This window comes from Falco rusticolus, chromosome 2 (assembly GCF_015220075.1).
Source record: "Falco rusticolus isolate bFalRus1 chromosome 2, bFalRus1.pri, whole genome shotgun sequence".
Classification (NCBI taxonomy): domain Eukaryota; kingdom Metazoa; phylum Chordata; class Aves; order Falconiformes; family Falconidae; genus Falco; species Falco rusticolus.
In genome coordinates, this window is record NC_051188.1 from 115,174,037 (window position 1) to 115,186,993 (window position 12,957).

At 36.2% G+C, this 12,957-nt stretch overlaps 1 protein-coding gene across 2 annotated transcripts in view; it reads right to left on the reverse strand.

The window, feature by feature from the left end:
• The window catches only part of EPHA6 (EPH receptor A6), a 513,653-nt gene that overhangs the window by 464,308 nt on the left and 36,388 nt on the right, over nucleotides 1-12,957 (reverse strand). For both annotated transcript variants that reach the window (XM_037378259.1, XM_037378258.1), the window contains exon 2: nucleotides 11,464-11,528. In XM_037378259.1, coding sequence (XP_037234156.1) covers nucleotides 11,464-11,528 — 65 coding nt within the window. The remainder of the gene's footprint in view (nucleotides 1-11,463; nucleotides 11,529-12,957) is intronic.

Here is a 12,957-nt window from a genome sequence, read left to right on the forward strand (position 1 = left end):
GTGTTAATTTTCACTGCATTATACTCTCTTTCTTTTTTTTTTTGTACTGCACTTTTTGGTAAGCCAAGATAATGTAAACTTATGAATGCAAGATATGAATGTACAACCTATGAAGACTTAAAAGCTATTTTTCATTCACTGAGTACACAGACTGCAACCCATGTATGGTACTCTTATTTATTTTAACTTCAACTTCCAACTGTTTTGGACAAAAACCCAAACAATACAGGATTTAGCATACATTTTGTGGGGCTGCAGAACTGAAAAAGTTTAGTGTTTTCTGTGCTGCACTAATAATGTTTCCCATACCTACAATGAGAAACATAACAGAAAACAGAAATACTGCTACTGACATTCTGTGCCTTCTTTTGGTCAGTAATATATAACATACACTGAAAAATAATCCATTTTCTTTGTGCATTATAATTGAAACATGTGATACACAAGATACATTTAAATCAGTATCATAAGAAAATAAAGATTTTTACATTTGCAATTGGGCAGTTTCTGGGCATTGACTGCATGAACTGATTCTATCTAAAGTACGAACAAACATTTTTAAGGAAGAAAACATTATTTTTAAATCACATTTCTCTGAATCAAGGATTACAAGACTGCCTGATTTGTTTCCTTTTTCTTTATTATGTTCTTGATGCTACTCAAAAGTGATTAAAATAACCCCAAAACAGGGTTCTTAATAGTCATGAAAGCATACAGACAAGGAAGAAAACAGAGTATTTGGTGTGAGGAGGGAGTCAGGGAAGTTAGATCTCGGTTGAGAAAGAGCCCAACTCATTAAGGGTCATATCATTTCACTATGAATTTGATACAGTTGAATTTCAGCTATGCGGTTTCAACATGGATTTTGCCCTCCTTGGTATGTTTTATGTTAACCATTTGAATAGTCATGGAGGATGAACTGGGGATGACAAGTTCCTACCTTGACATCCTAGTAAGAGGTTACCCTACTGGAATACCAGTAAGAAAAATGTTTATGCTTCACAGATGGCCCATAGTTCCAGTTATATACAGGAAATTTTGCCTTTACTAGGAGTATATTTGTATACAATACCGTTTCAATTAAACAGGAATGGGAAAATACTGCAGAAAGTATATGCAACATTACTATTACAAAGTTCAGACTTAACACATAATACACTAAAAATACAACAAATTGCTTTTGGATGAGCAGTTTAGAGACTACTTCTATTGCCGTACTATTACAGATTACTATTTAAGTATATAGCTGTGCTGTATTGAACCATTCAAACGTGTTTATAATCCTTCATTGTAAGAAAGCAGATATAAGTAGTTTGGGGTTTTTTTTGTGGGTTTTTTTTGTGTTGTTTTGTGGGGTTTTTTTTTGTAATTTACAGTAAATTATATCTCATTGTTTAGGCTATGAATGCTTTACATCTGTGACTGCACAGCGGCAAGCACAAATGGGCCCAAATGTGATTGCGATATCCAAGTAAGAACACGACAGTGTATTTTGCCAATAACTATCCTCTGTGGAACTTGTAATTAGATGTTTCACACAAAACCAAATGAAAAATAATCAAGATACTGCCCAAATGTATGTACAGAAAAAAAAATGTAATAAAAAGAGGATTAAAAATAATATCTCTTCTTCACAGTGCCTAGCATAACTTGTGAATTTAAGCATTTCAGCTGGAGCATCCTCTGGTAACCCTGCATTCATCCAACAGATACTCAAACCCCCAGAACAGCTAATTCTGTGGCCAGGGTTTTCAGGTTACATATGCAGGCAAATTAATATTTTTGCCATTTTAACAGGAAATACAAGCAAACCAGGCAAAACTAAAAATTCAGGCATGCATCAAATTACTCAGACATCGACAGTCCCAGGGACTTACAGTTTTCAGCAAAATACTTTCTAAGAGATGTTCCTAAAAGAAACATGGAAGCTTGACTCCCACAGGCAAGTAATCTCACGTTAGCAACAGCAACTCCTTTAGAAAAGCTTTAGTAGACATTTAACTAGCTCTGGGATATACCTGATTATTTAATCCCTGCAGAGGGAAATTTCTCACAGAAAAAAATACCCATCAACTTACCTTTTCCTTCATGTAATGTTTTGATCGTCAAAAACGATTCTAAACACAGCGTTGCAGAGCATGGTGTCTGATTATATCCAAATTATAGCTCATATACGTGACTTCAAATATTTTTCTTAATGTCACCTCTGTAAATTCCCCATATTGAGTGAAAATCTGATTAGTTTCCTTTTTCCTTCACCCTTGTTGAATGTTCTGACAACTAAATCTCTACCTTCTATTAAACTTGTTATTAAAACCACAGCCTTTTTGACACCTCTGAAATCCTGCTGGCGAGTTTTCATAGATGTAACTACATATCTTTATTACCATTGAACTGCTGTAATAGAGGGAAGAATTTAGACTTTTGGATGCATTTTTCTCAGTTAAAATTGCTTCTTGCTACTTCTGCAACATCTGTCCACATAGCTGCAGTGCTCTGTTCTTCAGATGATTCAGAGTCTGCCCAGGTGGCCCAGAAGGCCAACAGCATCCTGGCTTGGATCAGAGGTTGTATGGCCAGCAGGACCAGGCAGGGATCACCCCCCTGTACTGGTGAGGCCGCACCTCAGACATGTTCAGCTCTGGGCCCTCCCTACAAGACAGACATGGAGGTGTTGGAACGTGTCCAGAGATGGGCAACGGAGCTGGGGAAGGGTCTGGAGAGCCAGCCTGAAGGGGGGTGGCTGAGGGAGCTGGGGGTGTTCAGCCTGGAGGGGAGGAGGCTCAGGGGAGACCTCATGGCTCCCTGCAACTGCCTGACAGGGGCTGTAGCCGGGGCCGGGGCGGGGGGTGTCGGTCTCTTCTCCCAGGTAACCAGCAATAGGCCGAGAGGAAACAGCCTCAAGGTGCACCACGGGAGGTTTAGGTTGGCTATTAGGAAAAATGTCTTCACCAAAAGGATTGTCAAGCACTGGAAGAGGTTCCCCAGGGAGGTGGTTGAGTCGCCATCCCTGGAGGTATTTAAAAGACCTGTAGGAGTGGCACTTGGGGACATGGTTTAGTGGTGGACATGGCAGTGTTAGGTTTACAGTTGCACTCAATGATCTTAAAGGTCTTCTCCAACCTAAGTGATTCTATGATTTGCTTGGAATAAACCACCTTCAGATAAAGTCTTTTTTTTTTTTTTTTTTTCTTTTTTGTATTGACATTTTTTTCCTGTTAACTTCCATGCAACTTTCATTTTAGCTATGTTTATAATTATCACAGTGGCCTGTCTGGGATAGAGGTTTGCTCTTCATAGTTGTCCATATGGTACTGTGTTTTAGACTGGTGACCACGACAGTGCTGGTAACACCCCAGTCAGTGTTGCAGCTGCTGCTGAACAGCGCCTGCACAGCATCAGGGCCTCCTCTGTTTCTAACTCTGCCCTCTCAAAAAGCCAGCTAGGGGTGGGCAAGAGGTGGGGAGGGGAAACATGCTGACGAAAAGGACATTTCATCCCATATAACGTCATGCTCAGCAATCAAGCTGCTGCTGCTGCTGGTGGTGGTATTTTTTTCAAAGCAGCCATTGCTTGGAGACTGGATGGGCATCAGTCTGCTGGTGGGAGGTGGTGAGTAAGTGCTTTTGCATGACTTTTTTCCCCCTCCACTTACTAAACTGTTTTTATCTTGACCCACAAGGTTTTGCCCTTCTGATGTTCTGCCCTTCCCGCTGAGTGGGAGGCAGCAAGTGACTGGGCAGGGGCTTAGCTGCTGACTGGGGTCAATCCACCACAACATACCACAGTAAGAAGCGGAGGATGCCTTTGAAGTACAATATCTTGTTCACCAAGTCACAGTTCTCTAACCACAGAGCAGACTAGGAACCGATAAATAAAATTGTTGTTCTTCATTCTGGTTTTAAATGCCCTAAAGTATCTTATTCACCCCACAAATCCTGACCTTAAGCTATGTTTACAAAGATGGTTTAGTGAACGTAACACGCTGTGACCTTTTTCAGCCATTATATTGAGTATCGTATGATGCATGACTAAAAGTAGCGTACAATATTCAAGCACAGATTACAGAGACTAGGAAGTATTATACATAGCATAGTCATATAGCATCATAAATACCATATTTTAACTTTTGAGGTTTTTTCTAATCAGATTTTCAAAAGTAAGTTGCTTGGTAAGTATTTAGAACATGAAAGTCACACAGAATCATATAAATATTTTGGTCAGAAACACCCACTGAAGGATGATGTATATTTACATACCTAGGGGTGGAAATGCCGCTTTCACCTAACAGATAGATTACTATGTGATACAGAACTGCAGTTCTGGAAGACAATAATGAGTCACAGTGGGAACCAACTAAACACGAGCCCACAGTATTATTACTGCAGTGAGAAAGCCTAGTGGCATCTCTTCGTTGGTTAAACAGGAGAATAGTAAAGAAAAATGGCATGATGATTTGTAACTGCAGAAAATAATGAAATTGACTGTAAATACTACATACTCATGTCCATATTTTCAAAAAAAAAAGAAGCAGCACACGATGATTTGAACTTACCAAACATACAAATCTGCAAATCCACATGGCCACTTCAGTATTGATTTTAAGGATGATGGTGAGAAGTAGTAGTAGGAGCAACAAAGGAATTCATCGACTTAGATACAATATGAGGCTGAGAAGGAAGAATCAGACAGTAGGAACCCTGTTCTAAATAGTGATTTAATTAATTAATGGAACAAATTACCAAGGGAAATTATGGTTTCTTGATGTCTTTTAAAAGTGAAATACTTGATACTCAGAAAACGTAGTGGTAAGGCCTGAAATCTTAGAGCCTGTGATATCAGGGTGACCCGATTAATTGTTCTTCTGGTCATAAAAGAAGTATGTATCTATTGAGTTCTACTAGTTACAGTATTAAAAGTGAAGATTAGAAGTACTGATGATATTCTAATTTACACTGCTACATTTAATGTTCAAATCACCATCATCCTTAAAATCAATACTGAAGTGCCCATGTGGATTTGCAGATTTCTGTGTTTACAGACACACATAACTTACATGGTTTCTATATCATAGACACATCCAAATGACTGGGAACCACAGTGAGGAGAATTTGGGTTTCTTTCATGCTATAATCTGTACTATTTATTTGTGGTTATCTTTTGAAAAATATAGTTCTCTGATTGTAGATAACAGGGTAATATGAAATGCAGAACTAAACTGTGGACACTGAGTGTCACCATATCTACCATACGCTCCCTGCCTTTTACCTATAATGCCATGCTGCTACCTGAGCATGTTTAATAAGCACTAACCTCACTTTCTGTTTGCTTATTAGTGATTTCACTGCGTACATCCTAGTCTCGTATCACAGATACTTGCTCATGTTTCACTTGCTTATCTTGCTACCTTTTACCACTTTCTTACTACTTTCTCTGTCCTCCCTTATTTATAATTTCCTCACCTTATATTGCTTACTATATTGTGTGTATTGTGCTTAAAGCTGAACCTGGTACTTATATTATCATTTCACACAGTAAAGTCGTACTGTCTTTCTTTATTCTTTCCGTCAACATTCTTAGCTAACTTCTTACCCTGATTTCTACTCTTTATGCATCCAATGACTTTGTATTGGAGAGTGCTACTTCTTTTGTGAATTGCTTTGTTTATTGATAGTTTTAATAAAGGAAGGGGCCTCAGCTTCTCTCTTCCTTTAGAAGTGTTTTGGGTTTATGTGACTTCAAAGGAAATTAGGAGAATTCTAAAAAATAATCAATCTACTTAAGAAAATGAATAGTTAAAAATCTTAAGTATTGTATAAGTACGTTCCAAGATGTATTGGCCCAATCACCTTCAGACATACCAGTTAAGAAATGAAAGCGAAGTTGGATGCAGCTATTGAAAGAAACGCTTGCAGGCTGGCACTGGGAAACCTCAATATCATCTCTGATTACAACATGAGAAAAGATTAGTGAGTGATTACTGGTGACAACGTCCTAAGCCATTCAAGAATGTGTTACCATAAACTATAGAAATGTCTTCTAATTAGCTATGGAGCTAAAAAGTGAATCGTTGAGTGATGCATTTACTGTAAAACAATTATTTTAACAGAGAGGGTAAAATAATCAGTCTGGAAGGGAAAAAAACCCAAACAGATCTTTGATTAAATCCAATCTCAATGGATACATAACACACCACACACACACACCCCCAAAGTGTAAATTAATGAGGGTTATTAACACACTTAAAAGATCCCCTGAAGAAAGAAGATATTCAAAACAGAATTACTTCAAATCAGTAGGAAAATTACCAGTTGACAAGGTAGCTATTCAAATAACTGTAGGAACTGGGATTAAAATAGTTTTAGTACTCACACAGCTGTCAAAATATTTGGAGGACTTCTAGTAGTCTATTTACTGCTAAGGCTATATGTTTTGCCTACTGTGACAAGTCAACGTAGCTTTTACAAGCCCCTTCCACATGTAAATAATTTTCCACAGCTTTCTGTTTTTGGATTTTTTTTTTCTTTTTGCTGATTATTTTTTACTGATCTGAAAAATCAGTTTTTGGGGGTTTTTCTTTGGTTTTTTTTTTTTTTTTTCTTTTGTTTTTTCCACACCTTGCCCTTGTTTTGCAGTAATTTTAAAATGTTTTGGAGCTTATGAAGTGGCTACACACAAGTTAAAATTTAGATTAACATTAGAAGCAGAGTATTTTTCTGTGATTACTTTTCTGCTTCAAATAATAACATTTCATTCCAAACTAACAGTTGCAAAGTAGATACAGGTCATGCAAAATGAAGCATTCTTAGAGTTAAGTAGTAGTAGTCATGATAGAAGTTTACCAGCAATAGACAAGCCATTATGACAATAGTCTCCAAACTGTAGCTCATGAGCAAACTTTGCTCACAATATTGTGTTACATTGCTTAATGCAATGGGAAATAAATATTTAAAAAAAAAAAAAAGTTACGTTGAAGTCAGAAGGAAAAAAAAACCTAACACGTGGAGTTGCCCAAGGTACATAATTTTATTAGCATTACTGCTAATGGATAAGTGAAGCTTATGGACCACTACTTTTCAGTTAGGCTTTCAGTTTTTTTCCTTTCCTACCTAATTTTCAAAATCTTATTAACCACTTAAACAGTGCTTAATCTCCTAGGAAAAAAAAATGCCCTGCTAACAGTGACAGCACCACAGGCTGTAGTGAGAAAACCTAAAAAAAAAAACCAACCGTGTCCCCAAGGTCAGCAAAGTGACTTCAGCTGGAGCCCTGGATAATGGTTCACGTGAACTCGATTTGCCTGCTCACGTTCACATCTTCTTTTGAAACCTATGAAGGGGTTCCTTCCCATTTTTTATACCAATAATAAATTAAAAAAAAACCCTTCTGCATTTTCAAGGTTATGGAGTGACAGTTTGTTGAGTAAAGATCTTCTTTCATCTCATAGCACATGCTTTTTCATAAATCAATCGGTCATTTTGAACTATAGCCCAAAGAACAGAGGAAGTATCAGATGTGTCCATTATTAAAGTTGAAATTTTAGACAGCCCATCACCGAGAAGCTAAATTGGAACTCAATCAACAAAAGCTGATGCTATTGACCTCAAAGACAGTAATGTTTTACATTGCATTTTTGCAGCTCTAAGCACTTACTTTATTACCTGTTCAAAGTACAAGGAAAAAATCTGAAAAGCTAATGAAGAAAACACATTTCTAAGAAAAACTATTGTAGTCTTGTGCTTCAGGAAGGTTGCACAAATAATTGGGAAGAAAATTAAAAAATAAAATCACATATTATATTACCAAGGAATGGATAGCACAACTGCACATGACTCATCTTTGCAGCTAAATGATGGGATTGCATACAAATGCCACACACAAAACTACTGTGTTGCATCTTTACTTGCTTGGGTAGGTACCGCTAGAGGTTACTAAAACTGCTGAAAGCTTGCTAATATTACATTATGAATGCACTATAAATAAAGTCTGGGAGGTAAAGGTTAAGGTTCTGCAAATTCCAAAAGAACACCTCCTAACTTTTTCTCCTACTTCACCCTAGCCTGTTAGTTTAAAATCTCTGAGGCATACTCAATATTACCTAAATCCCAAGCATTAATATTTCAGTTGCTATTTAGTTTAATGGAAACATTCTTTGTGACTGAGTATGCCAGTAAATTAATGACTTCTGTTAATGTCACAGTCTCAAGAAAACCTATCATCCCATCCTCCTAACCTCAAAAATGTTAATCAGAGCAGTAACTATATGTCAGTGGCATTTTTCTTACACATGTAAACACCAAACACATACTTTTTTGTTTGTTTGTTTTGTACCATGTAATTAACATGTAAGATTTACTAAGTGTCTGAACAAAAATCTCTATCAAAAGCACAAACAAACCAAAATCTGTCACTCTTCTCCAAGAAAATGGAAAATGCTGATAAGCCCAACATGGGACAAAATAGGTTCTTACTTCTGCAGTGAAAATCTCAGTCACACCAATAATTATGCCATATTCTGAATTATATTAGGATAGATAAATAACTCAGCACTATGGACATAAAACAACATATCTGATATTCATGCAAGGTACAGAAAGAACATTTTTGTTGTTCTTTACTAAATCAGTAAGTATAATACGACTTATTAGCTGACAGCAAAAGTACTATTTTGCCTCTTATTTTAATAAGAATCATGTCACAATTAACATGAACATTGGCCTTTTGTTTCAGAGATTGCATACAAGAGTGACTTGAAGCATATAAATGTCATATTCTGTTAATTACATGAGTACTTGTAAGCCCAACTTTCTTCTTACCTTTGTGTATGGTACAGGATCCCAGAATAACAAATAGAAACAGTTTAGAAATTCATTCCAATTTAGTTTTTAACTTCAGTATCTTTAATATTTTATTAGCCAAAGTAATGTAATTTTTCATATTTTAATGGCTTTATGCATTTTTTGGAATGTTGAAATATCTATACCAGAACATACATTTGGTATATTTTAACGAAGTTTGTCAGAATGACGCTCTGAAAAATCAGCAAACATTGATTTTCATCAGCAGTTCTGCATAACTCTCAGTAAGAGAAATAACTCTCATTTCTCATTTCATAAAAGTTGTTTGTCTCCGCTATTTATTTGGGGGTTTTGTTTGTTCTTTCTTTTTGCACCATTTCAGAGGTGCAGCATTGCCACTGGGTCCTACTGCTCACAGGAGCCTTTCCCAGAATGTTGACCTAAGACATTTTTCGTCATCCCACTGTGAGAAAAGGAGAAATCTTGTTCGTCTGCATATCGAGTGTGCCCAACATCGCATAGCCTCTTTCTTAAATGGATCATGCTTCTCCAAATCATGTATTCTCTCCTGTCCAACTTCCCAAAAAGTGTTCAAACCCTTCTCTGTTGTAGTGCACATGAATCTTTATCCCATTTACAGCTTAGATTAATACATTAAGATTTGAGACGTATTTTCTTCCTGAGTTAACAGTACCTGCACACTTCCCTTTACTACCTCTCTACACTTAATTTATCCAGTTCCTCTCACAGTTTTTACTCTAGCCTCTTCTGCCTATTTTATGGCCCAGGCAGCCTTATTCTCCATGTTTTCCTCGTGCTACAAACTACTTTTCTCCCACATATTTACTCTAGCTTTTTTTTAAAAAAAATTATACTTATTTGGGAAATTCTCTAATAAATTGAATCCCAAGTGCAGTCTTAAAGTTAAACTCCTTGTATTCTAGTAAGTGCTACGAATTCTTAAAACACAGCAAAGATCCTAAGACACCTGAAAACTTCAATATGCTGCAAAACTAACATTAAGGGTATATATGACCAACCAAATAGTCATGTTGTAATAGCTATGTTTTAAATCTACTTTGACTACAGGTCTTTTTGTGCTCTTATAATGTGGTTACTGTTACTGGGGCTAACTAAAGCTTTTAAGAATTTACAGAATAACTGAAATTATGTCTTGTGTGCTTTCCAAATGCCAGCCTGCCTGTTCAATTCAACAGAGCTCATCACAAAGCTAGAGTAAAAAATTCCTTGCTATATTTTCTCATCCTGGTATATGACGGTATTTGCTTCTTGCGAAAGAAAAAAATCCCTCACTGTATTTTCTCATCATAGTCTACAGCAGTATTTACTTTGTCTAGAATTTTTGAAGGAAGAAAAACTTGCAAAATTATAACTCAGATTGCATGAGACTGCATACTAAATGTAAACCACAGAGGCAGCTGTAGCAGACTGAAATTATGTCCAGGAATACAAAAGAAAATGGAAAATCCTGAAAAAGAGTAATCTATAAAGTTGAAAATAGGCTGAGATTGAGAAAAGTCACATTGCTTGAAATCCCTGAAGGCAGAGACACAGAAGGCATTTTATAAAAATAGACTATTAAGGTGCTGAGGATAGACAATTTTACTTCCTTCTGGAAGAGATCACAAGAAATAAAATAACTAATAATGAAACAACATTTTTCACTCAGAAAACCAGTATTTTCTGAGCTCATTTCAGAGAAGCAAGTAATTATACGCCTCATACACAAGAATTAAGAGATAATGCCAGGTAATATAAAAATAAGCGATATACAAGATGTGCAGTGGCATCAGATCTAGAAGCTGATAAAATAGGTGTTAAACACTCCAGTATATTTTATCTTAATTAAAAAGTGAAACTACAAGTGCCTCTGATATTCAGTTATGTGCATTAGCTGGGTGGAAAGAGAAGATAGGTTTTGGAAGTGTAGCCACTGACAAAGCACTGGTGGGTGACCTTCAAAGAGTAAAAATGCTCCCCTTCCCCCTGCTCGGATGGGCACACCATCTCCAAGTATTCCAGACACCGCTAACACCCTGGGGTCCTGCACGCAATATCAAGTGCTTCCTGGCAATCTGTACTAACGGTATGACATTAAACTGGAACAGTGAACTTTAATCTAGACTGCTCAGTGCAGGGAAAAAAGCAAAAGATTTCAATTTTTTTCTCTAAATCTTTAAATTGGTTTAATGACATTAACATATTTATAATGGGTTTTTTTGTGATTTAGCTAACCTGATACAATTTTACCAGATGCTAAAGTCTATATTAATCCTCATTTAAATCATTAAAGTTTTGTTTCAAGTTATAAAATCTAAAATGATTCTTTATTTCACAAAAAATGTAGTCATAACACATTCCTCCAGCATAGGAATTTTTAATATAAAACTTTATGATGTGTAACAGAATTGGATTTCAATATAGATTCTCAATACTCAGAAAAGCAAAAGAAGGGCATCATAACGTGTACTCATGTCACTCTCACAGCTGTTATTTCTACTTACAAGACAAGCTGCTCCAGTCATGAGAACAACTAAAATCTTTCTGATGAGTCTATGCTGCAAGAATGTCCACCCAAGTATAACAGCCATTCACTCAGAATGCCAAAATCAAGACAATAAAGCCAAAACGGTGAGTGACTTACCCCATTTAAAGGAAATGTTTTCCATCCTAGTTCTCCGAGGGCAGCTGTAGTATCAAGTAACACAACTGAAAATGGAAAAAGAAATGGTATGTTTGTGGTATTGCTTGGTTTAGACATACACAACGTAGTAAAGTATTGAACTGGTATGGACTGAACGTGCTATACTAGCCAGGTACATCTGCATAAAACTATTTTAACAATTAAAATATTAGAGTAGGAATATCCAGTATCTAAACATATAGGCTTTCACGGCTTACATTTCATTATCAAATGTCTTAGAAGACATAACTCATACACAGTTAAATACATACAGGGTAAATCTTTTGCAGAAATTATTGTCAAATCACTATATGCTACCGATGCTTAATCATTAAACGGTGCCTGAGCAAGCACGCAAATTTCTGCAATCCCTTGCCTGGAAATCTAGAAAGCCTGCACATGGACTTAAGCATTAAAGCTAAAAAAATAAACAGATTTTCAAAAGTAAGATGCTTTAAAAAAAACCCATACACTTCCCAGAAATAAAGTTATACAATATATATATTGTATAATTCCGAAAAAACACAGACTAACTTTAGGGTTGATATTTTAGGTATAACATCACAGTGCTGAAAGCTCCTACATATATTTTCCACCACTTCTGTCATACTCATCGTGGTTTTTTTAATATATGACAGCATGTGTGTTCTTGTATTTTACAAAATGCTTCTTATTATTTTAATATGTTAAATTACATTAGCCTCATTCTTCTCTTCCTTTCAGTAATAATGCAAAAATTATACAGAACACAGCTCATAGTGACATGAAAACTAAATATCTAGTACATGAGACATTGTACCTACATGTACTACTGCCCTCTAATGGAACTGTTTCATCTGACCCTCTAGTTTAAGAAATGTAAATTAAGATTTAAACATAAAATTAAGTATTGCATAGGGCAGTTTATTTTAATTATAAAGTTGCTGTGTTTGGAACACTCAGTTCCTCCTTACAGCCCACAAATTCCAGTTCTTCTTTAGGTGGTTAAATGACAGAGAAAAATGAAGCTATCACATCTCTCTCCATACATCTGGGAGTTTTATGCTGTTACGCAGTATATTCCACCTTTTATCTGTTCAAATAATCAATGTTCAGCTGTCAATAACGTGCTTCTGTAAAGCAGTACAGCAGCAGTAGCAGAAGCCAGACACCATGGGATTTTCCCTTATGGAAAAGGCACACTGGTAAGGGAAGTCACCAATTTACTAGAGGAAACGCCACCGAGCATCTTCCCTTGTCTTTCGTATCAGTGACAATTAGAGTTCCTCTATATGTGAATGCATGTTGACTTCTAACCTGAAACTGAAATGGTCTTATCAGTCAATTTACAGTCAGGTAACAAGCTCAACATTAACCAAATAAAATTTTAATGATTTATTTGGAGAAACTAATGACATTTTAAAAAGAATATTCAACGAAGGAGAGTATTCTGCTCCCCAGTTCTTCACCACTTCT